Source organism: Dermacentor andersoni, chromosome 1 (genome assembly GCF_023375885.2).
Source record: "Dermacentor andersoni chromosome 1, qqDerAnde1_hic_scaffold, whole genome shotgun sequence".
Taxonomy (NCBI): Eukaryota; Metazoa; Arthropoda; class Arachnida; order Ixodida; family Ixodidae; genus Dermacentor; species Dermacentor andersoni.
Genome location: NC_092814.1, coordinates 226,073,027 through 226,090,402, shown reverse-complemented (window position 1 = coordinate 226,090,402; position 17,376 = coordinate 226,073,027). Strand labels below are relative to the sequence as shown.

The 17,376-nt window shown below is 45.9% G+C and overlaps 1 protein-coding gene across 1 annotated transcript in view; it reads right to left on the bottom strand.

Annotated features, from left to right (window-relative positions):
* The window catches only part of LOC126547814 (nose resistant to fluoxetine protein 6-like), a 44,101-nt gene extending 32,796 nt beyond the window's left edge, over positions 1 to 11,305 (bottom strand). Inside the window, exons 1-5 of the mRNA XM_050195804.2 lie at positions 10,995 to 11,305; positions 3,907 to 4,115; positions 2,229 to 2,346; positions 1,200 to 1,287; positions 1,007 to 1,104 (exon numbers count right to left, since the gene is read on the bottom strand). Coding sequence (XP_050051761.1) covers positions 1,007 to 1,104; positions 1,200 to 1,287; positions 2,229 to 2,346; positions 3,907 to 4,115; positions 10,995 to 11,268 — 787 coding nt within the window. The 5' untranslated portion in view covers positions 11,269 to 11,305. The remainder of the gene's footprint in view (positions 1 to 1,006; positions 1,105 to 1,199; positions 1,288 to 2,228; positions 2,347 to 3,906; positions 4,116 to 10,994) is intronic.
* Positions 11,306 to 17,376: the final 6,071 nt, after the last annotated feature.

Genomic DNA, 17,376 nt, shown 5'->3' with positions numbered 1-17,376 from the left:
CTTATTCGCAGAATACCAAAAGTAAAAAAAAAAGAATAGCTAGCTGTGCAATTTCTACATGAGACTCTAGGTACGCCGAGCGCAGGTATCAAAATTTGTCAAAACACAAAGCAAGGCACGCGTCTTTAGCCGGTGCTTAATTATATGAAACGGCGTACATTACTGCATTAAGACATTTTCAAATATGTTACTGTATGAAAACTATCATTCAATGTTCAGGATTAGTAAGCATTTTTCGACTGGGGGTTTTGTTCTACAGCCTAGCATACGAATGCGTGCTAAGCCAGAACTCTCAAGGGCTCGCTTTAGTCACTCGGCATAACATCGTCGCCGAACAAAATGTTCTATTTTGTTTACCTATAGACCACTCCAATATTTTTCCCTGCCTCGTACCGCTACGAAGCTGTTTATGCGTTACAAAACAAGCACACTGTTTTCGCAAGAGGTGCCTTCCGCCGCGCCGAGATATTTTGCCATTCTGTATTCCTGGCAACGAGCCGACGCCGAGGAATCTGAACCCGAGCGCATGCACCCTTTAATCATCGTACCAAGACATCACACAACACTACAAGCTAACCCGCAGAACATATGCACCCCCACACAAGTCACTACCTAGAGAGCAGGAGCGATTCCTCCGAGCTCTACAGGTTAATACATTCCCCCACCCAACCAGAAATCTCCTCATAGCCCCTGCACAATTCTCTCCGCAATGCCGCTTCTGCGCAGAGCCCGAGTCCCTCAGGCACATAGTAAGGGGTTGCAGAGCGGCACCATTAAATCCTCCGAACCCTTCCCCACTAACGAACTTTGGGAGAGAGCCTTGGCCAGCTCCGACCTCGAGGATCAGCAACGGCTGATTGCGAGGGCCCAGGACGCGGCCCGAGCTCAAGGCATTCTGGAATGAGGACGCCTCTCCAAAGCTGCATTCACCCAATAAAAATGTTTATTCTCTCTCTAACGAGACAGAGAGAGAAAAAGAGAGAGAGAAAGAGTAGGTGGCGATTACCTCCACGTTTGGTCCTCAGAGCGTGAACGTCGGCTTGAGGAAGACACTCTAGCGTGGTGCCCACACCAACCAGCAGACCTATAAGACAGAGCACTGCTCTGCGACACATACATGAAGTGTCTTAGCGTGCTCCATTTGGGGAGCAGCTGATCAAACGTAAGTATCACGTGCAGTAGAGGTTCGTATGACTTACATGGAAAACGCTTGAACTGATGTCACCCCCTTGGCGTCATCAGTGCTGCAGGACGTCACTGTGGCGTTACCTCCGTACTCGCTTATCACTGAAACAGACAGGGTAATGAAAAAAAAGGATTAATTGTGAGTAGCCACTCCGACGGCGTCTAACGGCATGTATGTACGAATAATTAATAGACAGGTATCGGAGGAACAACTAGCGTACAGGCGAACGCGGGTGTATGGGGGGTAAAACTGCTCTTGGACATGAAGTGTCCGAAGTGTCTGACATGGCACAGGTCGTCGTACACAGGGCGCTGCAGTATGATAATATGCTTCAACGCAGTTCTAATTATGCCAGTTGGAGGGATACTTAGGAAAAGAATTAGAAGAGCGTCTTTCCGGGACAAAAGGTAGAAGACACATGTAGTTCTGTGTGTTTTCTTCCTTTTTCACCTACCTTTCCCGACCCTCTGAAAAGTGCTGCTTTATTTCTGTACCTAAGTCTCGGAGTATGAACAGTTCTAAGCATTTAGCATGAATTTAGCTCTGAGATTTAGTAACATTGAATTACCATATGTACGTCACATTATATAGTCAATATCTGTCTTGGCCATATATTGACTTGGCCATCATATATCCCTGTGTACGGTTGCACTTCCCCTGGCAACGCTTGTAAATTAATATCAAAATATGGCGTGTAAGTCCTAATGGTGGTGCGGGAACTTTATGTTGAGAGAAAGAGCGATTCTCATGAAAGCAACTACTACACTGCACTCGGACATGTAGAATTATTTATTTTAACGTTTATTTTGAAGATGCCGGCCGTAAAACTGCTCCTGCACTTGAAGTGTGCGTGGTGTCGGACGTATGAAATAATTTTTTACGTTTTATTATTTTGACATTCAGCATCATTTGTTTGAACAGCATCAGTTTTTAGCTTATATGTATTGGGAACTTTATTAGAGCATGCGTAGGGGTAAAGGTCACTTTGGAGTTTGCCCATATATAAGAGGAAACAGCGCACCGTAGTGGTTCAAATTCTCACGTGAGCGGACCAAGAAGGTCATGTCCTGCCGCGTGCAGAGCGACGGCGCGCAGAGTCCTCCGAGGGTGTCCACGCCCTCTCGATCGGGCGATGAAGCCGTCAGGGGGTCCAGGCGACCCTGCGTAATGGGCGAGACGTGCGGCCCGGCAGACATCCTCAACGCGCAACTCCGGCTGCACGTATACGCGTGTGGGTAGGAACGTGACACCAGATTCACGGGGCCCAACGCTCGTAAAAACTGGCCAAAGCTCTCGTTATTGCATTATTCGCTGGCGCGATCGACGGCTACCATTCTTGCAAATGGTTCTTACGCGTATGGCTTTGTGAATTCGGGCCCTGATCAAAGTGTTGATCGCCGTAGTTCCGACATTATGTTCTGAACCTTAATACCCGGCGAATAAAACTTACAGATATAGTTTGCTTATGACGATGGTCGAAAATACAAAGTTGTAAGGATGAAACAATGTACTATATTTGTCCCACTCATAGCAAGATTTCAGGGCACACGTAGAAGTGCTGTTTTGTACACCCATGATTTGTGGACACTGTTTCACCTTAGTACACTGCAAGAAAAAAAAAAGTGAATGGTAGCTCGCCATAACTGCATGATATTTCATTTCCTTGGACCGGTGCATGTTTTTCGAGGAAAGACGAAGGCAGACAATGAATTACGGGTTTATTTCGTAGAAAGCTTACTCTCCGGTAATTTTAGTAATTACTTTCAATAGAGATTTAGTTTTCGAATAAATGGGATTTTAATTTTAATTTTGGCAGATAAGAAAAAAAAAACACAGGATGATTCGGTCTATGTAAGCCTTAGAGTTCAAAGGTGAGGGATCAGGGTGAAAATCTGGGCGTGTATAACATAAACGTGCGCGCGCTAGTAGAACATTCGTGGTGGGACACGAAACTTTTAGGTCCCCGTTCTCTCTTCAGCCGTACACCGGGCCACAAGTGTTTTCGCAACGCGCAAACTGTGAGAGCGCTCAAATATTTCGCAGCATCAGGCTACAAACTGCAAGGTGTGTGCTGCACCTCCCATTCAGTGCTCAGGCCAGGAAGTGTTTCAGCTTCTGGGCTATTTCCGGAATTTCAAAAATCCTTGTGGTCGTGCGTACATAGACGGCGGTCAGCTAAATACAGTGCCTTGTTGATGTCTACAAACAGAAAGTGGGGGAGGGGTTTACGGTCGCGTAACCTCACTTCAGTGATTCAACAATGTGTGGCTTGCTATCCCTTCTGCAACATTCGGGTAGGGAAGCTGCAGAACTGTCTTGCCAACGTAAGGCTGAAGTACAGCTTCGCGCCAGCTGGCAGCACGAAAGAGGGAAAGAACATGGCACCACCCCGACGATGCTACCATGTCCATAAAAAAGAAATGTGTCTTGGTTAAGTCAGAACACGTGGTCTCCAATCTTTTCTGGCCTGAAAATAAATAAATAAATAAATAAATAAATAAATAAATAAGCATAATTAGTTGGAAGTGCAGATATAGTTGCAACAATCGCTTGACGTCTTGAAGCGCCGATTTAAAGCAAGTTTAGTGCGACGGCAATCAGTGAAAGCGCCGATTATCACCCGGACATTCCAAGTTAAAAGAGCGCTGATGTCAGTGCGCCCAGGCGATTCCCACGTCTTTTAACTAATTTCTGTCATTCACTGCATACTCGAAGCATACCTGCAGTTCTCCGATCTCGTGGAACGACTCGATGAAACGCCTGTAGTAACCCCTGGGCAGGGAGAACAGCACGGAGCAGTATTGGCCCTTGAAATAGAGCTCGCCATCGGACGAGCGCACCCGAGTACGAAGGCACTGGTCGTAGCCACCCATTGCCACGTAAGTGCCTTCAAGGGCGTTCGGTGCGTACATGGCGTTGGACATGGCCACTGTACGGGAGAGCAAGCATTTCAATTTGTACGCTTAGTCTCACCTTCGTACTATAATAACGCCTTTGCACCCCTGTAAGAAAAGGAAAAATAGAAATGAAAGAGCAATCACGTGTGCCACAATACCGAGGTACTTGGAGCAAGACTGCCGCTCAAACATTTGTTCTGGTCTGCTTAGTCTCCCAGGAAACTGCACATCTTAGACCCAGAATCACCTTCAGGCATTTTCTTTTCAAAGTTTGATTTGTTACAGCTCTATTAACTTCTGAAAGATATAGCAGCGACGACGGTGAGACCTTTGCATACCCGTACGAACAATCTAATGACTCAAAAGGGACCATGAAGGGTGTCAGTGCGCATCAATATTCACGTAGGCGGGCTTCCTTTCTTTATTCACACTTAGCGGTTGCTCCACGCATACACCGTAAATCGTTAAGCCTGGGATACATGGAGCGAAAAACCGGCGTCCAGGCGGCGAAAAACGCCCGGCGTCGAACGCTCGCCCCTCGGCGTCCAAAAATTTGACTCCCGCCGGCTATCCGGACCGATCGGAAAAACCGACGCCCGGCGATCGACGCCTGCGGAAGTGGCGGGAGTGCCTCTCGTGCTCACCAGGCGTCGCGACGATCGATCTCCCACTGACTTCCGGTAGCCGCCGAACGTTTTGTGCCTATTTCCTTTTTAGCTGGTGCCTCCGTGGGAGCGTCCGTCGCGCGGCCGCGCGGAGTGACGGAATGTGGGCGTTTGCGCTTGTTTGGACGCGCACTTTTGGTCTCTCTGCGCGTGAAAAGGACACCATCGATCGTTACAGCCGAATATTGAATGTTTCAGAGCATTAAATGAAGAGTAGAAATTTGTGTATACATGTTTTTCGTCTACAAACTTAAGTGGCGTGTTCACGAAAGAGATAATTATATATGCGGTACAGTTTTCTTACCAACCCTTTTAAAAATTGCAATTACTGTGAAATATCCTGCTTAAAACCTTTATTGTGCGTAAGTGTTGATTATTACTTGAAATGCAGGAAAATAAGTGACAGCAAAGGTAAACTTTGCCCATATTTACAACTTCAAGTTGCAGTAAACTCGGCGGACTCCAATAAGTACATCATGGAAGTCTAAAAAAAAAACATTTGGTGCCGATGTGCTCAATAACATTTCCTCGTTTTAAGAAGTTAACTTTCCTCGGGGGTGATGGGGTATTAAACTCTTTGAATTTACTGGTGACGCCAGCGTCACTATAACCGTCGCGTGGGTGCTATGAACTAGCACTGGCTAATGTGAACAATATTTCGTCTTTTCGCAACTCTTGGTGGTGATTGATTACACAGATTGCGCTCTTCTCTTTTCCAAGTAGTAGGCTTCCATTCATACTCTGGAACATCGGGAAAGATTGTTGATGGCCCCACATCGTTTTTCGACTGAAGCACATCGTCAAAAATGGCCGGTAGCAAGAACGAGAAAAGAAATTAAACGTACGAAAGCAAATAAAAAAAAATGCGTACACTAAATAAAGTAACATTTATAAATTGCTGACTTCCGCGTCACAGCTTGCACATGCTGTTGTCGGCGTACGTATAGAAAAGGCGACGCTAGCAAAGATAGCATACAAAGGGACAACTGGAACTGCTACGCTAAAAGCCTAATGAAATCCAGAAGGGTACACGGCAAGCTGTATGCCCTGAGGTGAGCGGCAGACGAAACTAATGAGACACATATGGTGACGCACGGAACCGGGAAGCGTCCAAGGAGCGCACATGTGAAGATACCGAAGGATTCTGCTTCCACGTGAAATGCCGAAAGGCGTGAGAATAGTTTACAGAGAAAGCGGGTGTTCCAGACAAGCCAAGCGTTGGTACGAAGAGAAAGCGCCCACTCGGTATACGGTTGTCGCGGATACAAGAGGTGCGCGGAGGCTGCACAATATCCAAGTGCTCTAAGGACAGCACTGTCCCCATGGCAAAGTCATCGAAAGCAGCGAGACTAGAATACAATGATAAGCTCATTTCAGCAGTGCAAATACGTGGCATAATTTGGGATTGTGGTCGCCAGGACTACAAGGACCAGCGAAAGAAAGTTGCGGCATGGGCAGAGATCATCGCCGATATCGGAACCGATCCGGAAGGTAAGTTCACAATGTTGTTACTGACGAAAACAAATTTATATGCGGAAGTCATCACCCGATGATACCACCCTTGTGCTTTCGGTACACGACCGCATTGATTTATATATTCGTCGCGCCAACTTATTGTCGTTCTAATTGTAGGATAGTTATATAATTCTTGCGCCCTTGATGTCCCATCAAACTCATTCCTCCTGCTTTCCTGTTGTTGTTTTATTTCTTTTTCATTCCCCTTTATCTCAGTATATAGTTTTCAAAACGAGTGCGCGATCTATGTGTGCGTGCACACACGGAATGTTTTGGGCGCCAGGATGCGTGTTTGGGTGCAGCAGCTTCAGGCGCTGTTTACACCGCGCGTTTAGAATAGTAACTATTCTAATTTTTTTTTTACCAAGTTACTTTAGGATCACGCTCGGAACGAGAGCCGCCCATTTCACGCCAAATATCGATAATTCTATCCTCTCCAAAACGTTAGTTCTTGGAGGAGGCTTTAAAACAGGAACTGACACTGAAGTAAACATCAATAGCCACAATTTATTTTTACGCAAAGTAAAAGTCGCTGTTGGAGATCCCCAAAACCTTCTGCAACGCCTGAACTCCGCGGTGATCGCAGGTGCCCGCTCACTCAACGTAGCCAGACCCGCCAGACGGCGCAAAGCCAGCCCGCTAAAATGCTCACAGCTAAATGAAATGTGTAGAAATCGTTCGCAAGCGCCTCTATGAAACTTTTTTCGAAGTTGTTTAGTCATTAACAACTAATAATACAATAAAAATTCTGGTTATTCTTTTTTTGTTATCCAGAAACACATTCGTAAAGTCTGGCAACAATGCCGCGGGCGCGCGGCGGCCTCCGCCCGTTTGTCGCTGCATGTAAGCGAAGCCAGCGAACCACCGGCGTCGTCCCGCCGCGTCTATTTCCGCCGCGCGATGTTCGCCGTGAAAGAACGCTCCATGTATCCCGCGCTTTAGAGTTGAAAAATTCACACGGTCTCTTATTTTATCCCTAAGAGGACTTGAAGGCGAAAGCCGAAGTACCGATGCAGTAGAGACGGACACATGGCGTACACATTGCCCTTAATTCGCTTAGTCTACTTCGTTTAGTCATCCCTCTTAATTCGCTTAGTCGTTACTCTTAATTACGAAGGTCGAGGGTTCGACTCCGACCCAAGGTAGAGGGTTTGTGGCTTCTTTGTGCCCTACGTGTCGTCGACGCGTTTTCGCTCAATGACTTTGAAGGTTGACTGACTGATGAGACACATAAAGCCTTCGCCTTAATAAAGTATATGTGCGGTAAAATATTTAAATTCAGGGGTTTTACAAGCCAAAACCACAATATGGTTATGAGGCATGCTGTAGTGGAGGGCGGCGGATTCATTTTGACTACCCGGGGTTATCAAAAAGTTTTAGCATGTGAAGCTTGGGCTGTTTACCTTGAAGCACGAAAAACGGCTTCAACAGCAGCAACTGTAAAAAAAAAAGAAAAAAAAAAGAAAAAGAAAACGAAAAAAAAAAAAAAACGAGCTCCATTACTGTAGGCTTGTGCGCTCAAATTTGGGGACGGTGACAAGCGACGAGACAGACACAACCACTTGTGTTTGTCTCGTATCTTGTCAGTTGTCACCATCCTCTAAACTGATCTCAAAAACGTACCGTTATGCAGCGCCACCAACTCGCCCAAATCAGTAACCGTACCCTGCTCACTGACAGTTCTGCATGCATGAACCTCAACAATGACGCTATAGCAGGTACAAGGTGAGTGACCACGCACGGTGACGCCACCTGCAAATGAGATGTGTTCTTGGTTTGTGCTGCAAACAGGCAATAAAAAAAAAAAAAAGCCACCTGCAAATGAGTCTTTTGCGTTATCAGGTGACGCAAGTGGCGGAGCGTCCACGGCGCTACCTGTGGTTCTCCATCTGCACATAATGGTTGCCTCTAACACTTTATCCCTCTCAAGAGAAGGTGACACGTCTCTTTTCTCTGCTACTGCAGCCCATGCAGTTTCATAGTAAACACAACCAGAAGGAGATATGCTTGCGCGCCGTCTGTATACAGCGCTTCACCCAGCGCAGAAGCGATTGGTATAGTTGATCGATTTGTTTAAACTTTGTCCCTCTAGCTTTGAACAAACTTATGGTTTTTCGTTTTAATTTAACATTGTCACCTCACATTTGCTGTGTGGCAATGATTAGCTTCATTTATGATATAATTTTTGCCATTGTATTTCCCCTTTAAGGGATTACAAATGAAAAGTAAATATTTAAGCCGAACATGAGGAACTCGAGTGAGTGCAAAGCAAATCTCGTGCACACTGTTCGCCCGCATAACTAACATACTCTTCTTTTTTACTTTAGCACACTTTTTTTAGGGTACCCGCCGGTCTGAAGCCTCAGACCCTCTAGTAATTGATCTCGCGTTGCGCGCCCAGGCCCTGCAGGCGCAAGCGGAAGTTGTGTTGACACTAATGACGAATTCCCGCTTCCCGTTTACAGCGTGGCAGGGAGCTTCTTGCGTGCTCCAAGGTCACACAATAGACGTCATAAAAACCAGCGTGGGAGTCACCTGTTCAACCAATACTGGTTGAACAGGTGCTCCTCTACGCTTCCCTCCAAACACCCTTTTGTGAAACTTTTTCCACTTGCACAACGAAGCAAGCAGTGTCACATGTATCATGCTGGACTTTGATAATGTACTTCGCAGTAAGCGACCTCGCGACGTACGATTTCTCTTGAGATTCCCTAATGTGAACTGCAAGCACGCTATAGCAGCGCATCGCTGCATTGTTCTTTCTTTTTTCTTGCGTTCGGTACCATTAGGGTCGGGACGGTTATCGCTGTGGTGTGAGTAGCCTTGATGCGAAATTCTCAAGTCCTATAACGTGGTCATAATTTAGGGCAGAGCAGCTAAGGAGATGCCTTGGCGCTTTTTGGAGCACACGTTTGTTTGTTTGTTTGTTCATTGATACTGAGTCCTCGAAAGGGCTATTACAGGAGTGGTAATACAAAACAAAAGGCATAATAGCTCTCACTTTCATAAAAAATAGAAATTAACGTAACATAAAGCTTAAAAATAGGAGGTACAGGAAGGTAGCGCAGAGCTATAATGTAGCACACATGATAAAAACAAAAAGAAATACCGCTATTCTTGGAAGCATGCGTCATCGGAATAAATACATTAATCAAGCAGAGTAAGAAATCGATTCACACGAGAAGATGTTATCACTTGAAATTAGTTGAAAAAATTAGTTGAAAATCACGTCCCATTCCCGATTACACTGAAGAAATAGTTGTATTCTTTAAGGCATCGTTTCGTATGTGCGGGGGTGAGATATACCTACGATGCCTATGTCCTGAACGGGCAAATGGTTGACATTTAGGAAAGTTGAAACACACTGATTTTTAGTGCATTGTGAATTATCAGGAAATAAATTTCACTCTCCCAAATTTTGTCCTCATTCTGAAGGTGCTAAACTTGCTGACCTGCAAAAATCTGTAGGAGAGTGGAAGCGGCGATGCTGGTTAAAAAGAAACCTCTAGATGTAAACCTTGAACCTCAATGTGGCAAGTTGGGGATATCGCGGTGTAAAATTTATGGTGGATATAACACTTCATACTTCCTGCGATAAATTGTAGCTCCCACAACTTGACCCCGAAAAAATTATTTTTGTCTTTTTACGTGAAATAAAGATTGTTTCTGCAATAGAATTCGCCGTCATTCTTTTGTCGCATAAACCGTTAGCTAAACGACATCTCTGGATACTGGAAGTTACTCAGAGAAGGCTCATGATGTCTTTTGAATGACCCTGCCAATTAGGTGTACACCGTTTACTGGGTGTTTCATGAACATATAAACAGGAAAATGTAATGGAAGGGTAATTAATTAGATGTTGGTTGTCCGGCTTACTTGCTGAGACCACTAAGCTGGTTTGTCGCACGCACGCTCGCTCACTGAGTTAACTGACTTCACACGTTTGTATACGAACCGGCGTTTCGTATACAGAGTGTGGCGGCTGCATTCGGACGAGGGCAGAACGATTAAAAAAAACAGAGAAAGAAAGAAAGCCGTGTGTCGACATTCTCGTGGGTGTTAGGGAGCCTCAGAATTTCAACATAATTATGAGCCATCCACTATTATCTGTATAAATAGACTTTGTTATATCAAACCCTGTTATGGTATTGTGCTTTTTTAAAAAAAGTGGTGCGTTCTAATGAAATGACAGGATCAATGAAATAATAGATGTGAATTCGAGTGCTCGAGGTCGACGCTGGTGTCATGAGGCGTATTTTTGTTAATTAAAAACTAAATTATAGGGTTTTACGTGTCAAAACCACGATCTGATTATGAGGCACGCCGTAGGGGGGGGGCTCCGGAAATTTGTACCACCTGGGTTTCTTTAACGTGCACCTAAATGTATGTGCGTGGTTGTTTTCGCACTTCGCCGCCATCAAAATGCGGCCGCCGTGGCCGGGATTTGATCCCGCCACCCCGTGCTTAGCAGCCCAACACCAGCGTATTTATATGTTCTGCTCTCGGCCAGACAACTCATGAGTACTCGCAAAAAGCTTCCCAATGCCCGAAACGTCCGACCGAATCACTCGTTTCGTCCCCGGTTTTAACTTGCCGCCTATTCTGATTACATCGCTGAGTGTCGTCGTATAACTATCAGATACTGCCACGAACTCGTGCTCCAGGAGACAGGAAATGGAAAATAATAGAACCGCAAGACGCATAGTTTCTCTCAGCGGCAGCGGTACTTACTCCTGACAGCCCAGGCCTTCTGTTGACGCAGAGCCACGAATGTCTTGAGCATACTTGTCGAGCAGTCGGTCGACACCTCCTGTCTCGTCACGAAGTCCGACACGAGTGGGAGCAGTTTTTCCACCGCCACCTTGAGCACGTCGTTGAGGTCGTTCTCGTAGCTGCGCGTGGCCGACTCGCCGCCCTGCGCCCACACCGGCGCCGACAGCAGCGAGAGAGCGCCGGCGAGCACCGGCAGCAGCGGCAACGACGTCGTGCACGGCCTGCGACCCATGGCCTCCGGTGCGAGCGAAGCCACTCTCGAGCCCTGTGAGGCGCCAACAAGGTCCCCCACTGAAGACGGCTCGACGCGGGTCCTTTGAGCGCCGCGATGTCGCCCCGAGAAGGGGAGGTGGCGTCGGACTCGGCAGCTGCGGCTAGTAACGCGACCCGCCGCAAACACCCCCCCCCCCCCCCCCCCCTCCGCCCCCAGCCCGCTGCGTGGCTCCGGCTTGTCTCCGAAGTTGCACGTGCGAAGTCGTCGCGTAGTTTTCCCCGCTGCTCAGCCCATTCAGCTCGAAAAGGGACAATAGACACAAAATAAATGGCGCCGCCTTTTCGTTTCCGGTAATTTCCTTCAAGTTCGAAAGAAATCCACGAACGAAAAAGAGCGGGCTTAATTATGCCCTTGACTCTTTTTATGCGTTTATCGTAGGCTGACAATACAGTAGGGCCGTAACTGCACCCCGCGTGGTCTTTTGATCGCGTTCTCAACGAAACGCCTCCTCCCCAGCGCTGCACGCGATCGAGCTCTTCGTGCAACTTTTCCTCCTGAGCCGGGTGTACCGTCGGCAACAAAGTGCTAAAGCTGTCTTGTTTTATGTATGAAATTCGTTCACCTGGATAACGCATGGCTGATTGTGCTGGAGCTACACCAAAGTCTGTAAACGCAAACACATACTTTCAAAATTCCACAAAATGCATTGCGTGCTGCTGCTTTGAAGGCTTTCGTTTTTATCAACAAAACTGTTGATTTGGCCGTCTGTCCCAAATTAGAGCAAATATTTCGTCAAAGTGAGCGAGCACCGTAAATAGTGGACAATTTGAATTACCAAGTTTCTTTACATTCCATATTCCATATCGTTTTATTTCCGTCCAGACCAAACAAAAGGGACCAAAATAATTTTATCTCAATATAGTCAGCTGCTATTATTGTGATAATGATGATAAGGAGCACCGGCGTATGGCGATAGAGTGCCATGGCATACAGAGTCCCCCAAAAAACTGGCATAATTTGTAGCGCATCCTCACAGAGCAGGAAACGCAAGCGGATTCCTGCCCACAATTTAAATTTCCTCAAAAATGAATAAGTAATTGAAAATGAATACACGGTGGTGATTGATCCGTCCACATTAATTTGTTATAAAAAAAGTTGCAGTCTATCTTTGGTGCGTTTAAAGCCGATGAGATTGCACATATTGCACGAGTGCGCATATATACGCACACATCGCATATATGTGATCGTAAGCGAAGCTTCTTTTGAACGTACGCTGCGTCGCTGCGTATGCAATACGCCAACCTTCATTGTATGACACATCTTTGACTTGACTTTCCGGACAGCCTTAAGGACAGTCAGCCACGGTGGCACAATGAGCAAGGATACAGGTAGTTGTGCCTTTGTGTTCAGTTTCATCATCTTGCGATGGCACCTGCTTTCTAAGTAGGAAACTGCCGATATATGGGGACATATTTAGCTATAGTATGGCAGGCACGGCACAACATAACAACACTACTGCGTAATTACGCTGCATGTTCATACTTTCCGTTACAAAAAAAAAAGTCAGTTTTAAGGCATTGATGACGTGCGTAGTCACGTTGTATGGTACCACACTCTACAAGCAGAGAGAGAGAGAGAGAAACATATACGTCTAGTTTTGTGGATCGTGAGCTCAGTGTCTTGTAACCCACTTTGCTTGAAAATAAATAAAAAAGATAAGCAATTACGTTACGTTTTCTTGGACACCACAGTAGACACGTCTACTTTATTCGAAACTCGCCCGAGTAAGAGGGCCAGGGTCGTGGTAGCTGCTGCACTTTGCTTTTTATTTCATCAAGTGGTGGTGCGCTACGATGTGGTGCGTGCCGCCACGGCCAAAGCGGTGCACAAATGCAGCCGGATGTCAGCGGCGCAGCCAAAGGCCACCGTCCGCCCTCCGCTATCGTATTACTCGAGGACGGGCCGAGAAAGAGCTCTAAAAGAACAGAAGTTATCGGCCATTTTTCGGGTGAGCAATTTAGAAGCATGCAAACCGTTTGGTCCTGCGTTTTTTCGTTGTATTCTCTCTCTCTCTCTTTTTTTTTTTTCGGCCGTTCATTCTGATCCATTTTGCAATCTTCGGTTGCAGGAGCAGCATTATAGCGACGATGTTCGTATTACTGACATCGCGCAGGTGATTTCCATGCAGTCACGCTGATTTAAGTATGTTTCGAGCGACCTAATGGTGCTCGGTCCAAATACCTGAAGCATTCTCGTTGATCCAATGGTCGTTTTCCTAGATGTGAAAATGGATATCGCCTATTTATAGAATCAAAACGAAGTGCTATATACTGGGCTTTAACGTCCTAAAGCGCCTCACGGGGAATGAGAGACGCCGTAGCTGGACGCTCCCGATTGATTTATAGACCATGTGGAGTTATTTAACGTACACCCAAACGGCGGTGCACGAGCGTTTTTGCTTTCCACCTCCATCGGAATTCGGCCGTGAGGGTCGGAAATCTTAGCCACGATATTGTGCCCACCAGCCGGACGCCATAGCTATGCTGAGCCGCATCAGCGGTTCCTTATTTAAAGATGTGATACAGAGGAAGAAATGGAATTGTGGAAGGCCTTGTAAAGCGCAGGGCCGATGACCGGTGTCATAGAGTATATTGAAAAGGGGGGCAGCGCAGAAAAGTGCAACACGAAGAAGAGAGTGGACGACGTAAACGCTACAACTCTCAAGGAATTTTATTTCGAAAGGAAATTCTTTTCTATATGCACATGCTAGCGCCAGAACCGGGTAATGTAAAATCGCAGTTCTTAACAAAAAAAAAAAATATATATATATAAAAAAAACTGCAAACAGTATCGTCTGTTTATTCCAGGCTGTATTTACTTTTATGCTGGCCTTTCAAAAAAGATCAATCGCAGTCGTGGAGCACGACCGATGACTGGCTGAGACACGTGTTGCTGCGTTTGGCGACAAGGTTCGGTGAATCCCCTTGCCCGCCGATTTCGTCCGCTGATTGTGGCTTCCCGGAATAACGGCGAGAACCACACTTGGAACAATGGCATTTTATGTGTGTACGAATGTGATTTTCGAGTGGCCGTTCGTATTCGGAGCAGCGTGTATTTATGCAGCGACCAGTTTGACCTATATATATATTCGACTGTAGGATAAAGGCAAATAATAAAGCACGGAACTCCTACATTTAACAAAAGGGGACAAATGCTGACGATAGTTTGGTACCGACACAGCCAAACTGTCGCTTTCACTTCAGGAATATTAGATTCACAGAAAAGAGTGCCTTAGAAAAGGAAGTGCTGTCAAGGGCGGCATAGAAGTGATTGATATGATGAAATTAGGAAATTTGCAGGCGTGGGATCATTTCAGCTGGCGCATGAAAGGGGCAATGGGAGATTGTTCGGAGAGGCCTTCGACCTGCTGTGGACATAAGTATGATGATGTGGGTGATGATATTGCTGACCTAATAGGAAGAACAAGACGTAATGATCTACTTTTGTGCTGCCTCTGGAGATGCCCGGCCTGTATTTAAAGGCGTAAGATTAGAGGAAACAAAAAAAAAAGAGAATATTTTTAGGTGTTTTGCTGGTGTGAAAGAATAGCATTCGTTAAAAATTAACGAAAGAGGCTTTAAAATGCCTTTTCATAAGCCCTAGCACGATAACGTTTGTCGCATAACTTGCTGTTTGTTCTAGAACATTACTTGACTTCGAGATGGGGAAAATGAAGGCAGCAAGAGCTTCAAGAAAGTGGGCTGAAGTTCGTTAGCTCGGTTTCCAAACATTGTTATGTCGTCCCTTCGCCTTCATTGTCCCCATATAATGACGCAGGGCATGCAAGAATATTAGCACGTCGCAGCAGTGCTAGCAGAATTATGTGCGATAGGGAATGAGAACAAAATGGAATAGAAATAGCAGCACTCTGTGCGGAGTGTATGCACAGACGAATACAGAAGATGTCTTCATGCAAGGCTTTGACATGGGCGGCATGACGATTCCTGCTGCTGTTAATCACGAAAATGTGAGGTAACGCTTAGTGTGGTGTCAGGCACGAGTACCAGAGTTTTTCTGAGTTCACTGTGGGGTGCTCAGGCTGACACACAAAAAACTACGGCTGAATGATGACACATGTACCAAGCCTTGTCTTGTTAGAGAAGAAAGAAGCAACGCTACTGTAGTTTGTGGTGTCGGGTCAGTGCCCTCTCTCGCGAGGGGCCTAATGCTAAACGCTTGAGGCTGAAGCAGTTCGGAAAAAGCCTAAAAACAGTTTATTTGCAATGGTCACCTCAGATCATGTACAGCGCAATTTGATACAATTGTGTATGAAAACTGCATTCCCTAGAAGTCCCCGTAGAAGGCAGTACAAAATTCACTGAGGTGGGCTAATTGGGTACGAGTATTATGAAACATAGTTTTACGGTGCAATTTTAGAGGGGAGACGGCGAGATTGTCACAGCGGCGTTTGTCTTGTGTATATCGCTATGTCTCCTCGAAGCTTGCTACGTAACACCATGTTTCATAATGGCAGTAAAGTAGCCTTCTTTAATTAAATGTATTTAAGGAAAGGTTAGTGCCTATGTATGGCGCTGGCTACTCCTCTTAGGTGATAGTTATCGTAGGAAAGTTGTCAACAATCACCAAACTGGACTGATAAACACATGAACAAACATTCACGTACTAAGCCTCAGTACCGCAATATAAATAAATGTTCGCGCAACAGAAGAGTCCACATAGCATAAATACTCACCAAACCGAAATGTTCACACGCAACACATGATTTCACAGAGCATAAATGTTCACAAAACCAAGATGTTCACACAAAAGATGTTGGGCACTTGAATGCCGCACTCTAAATACAACAAATACAAATGCTACATTTGTATTTATTTAAAGTTTGTAACGAGGCCTATTGGCCTATTGTTATCATAGAGAACGAAGGCAGTGGTGAAGACAACGTGAAAACAGAGAATAGAAGTGGGCAAGGCAAACTCCGCGCAAGCGATTATACTCCAGAGTTTGTCCTATTCACTTCTTTTCTATGTGTTCACACCTTCCGTGTGAGCTTATTGGGTTGGTTCATTGATTCGGTCGGTCGGTCGGTCGGTCGGTCGGTCGGTCGGTCGGTCGGTCGGTCGGTCGGTCGGTTGGCCTCTTGGAGGGAGATTCGTTGGCCTCTTGGAGGGAGATCGACATCCGACCGTGAAATGCTCGCTGCTTTTCCGGCCATGCATCGAGTTGATATATTGTTGCTTCTGTTCAGCGCGAAATATTTTGTTCAGTGTGAAAAAAAAACACAATCAGGGCTTGTTCGCTGCCAATACGAATACTTTCTTAACACTTTCCTACATGTCGCCAGCAATTTCTGCCGTTAGGAGCGTGAATGTTTACTGCTGGAGGTATAGGCTGAGCCAATTCATGGACGAACACCAAAGATACAAACACAAACACTGTGTTAGATAGGTATGGTTAACTGTAGTCAATGTGAAGTTATAAGCAGTGCGCCTAAGCCTTCTCAATTTCGCTTTGAAGTCAATGTAGCGCAAAGAAACACGGAGAAAGAAGAGGACAGGACACCACGGGTGGCCACATATGATGCAGGCCAGTTTGTAGAAAGAATTGGCAAAGCTCATTGCTGCAAGCTATCCGTGCTCGGTCTTGGAACCTGTCTCGAAGACGCTCCTGAATAAGGTAAAGAAAGGGCTCCAGATGTACACCCCGCACCTCAATCCGAAAAGAGATAAGGGTCGAAGTAGTCCCTCATGTGCATGGCACGTCCCACAACATAAAGCGCCCGTGGTGTCCTGTCCTCTTTTTTGTCCGTGTTTCCTTGCGCTGCAGTGGTTTCGCTACATATCAACAAACTCGCCCAAGAAGCTTTACTCCATTTCGCTTCTATACAAAAAAAAAGAGCTTTAAAATGAATTGAGAATGAAAGTGAGAATAAACACACGCAGAGACTCCTCTGAGAGTTGTCTAAGTGTGCATAAGCGTTGTGGCAGTTGCTCATCTCGACGCATTCAGGTGTCATTATCAATGTTATGAAACTTGATCCGACCAGTACAAACGACAGCGCTGCGGTGACACGAACTCCTGGAGACAGCGGTGCAAGACGAATTGATG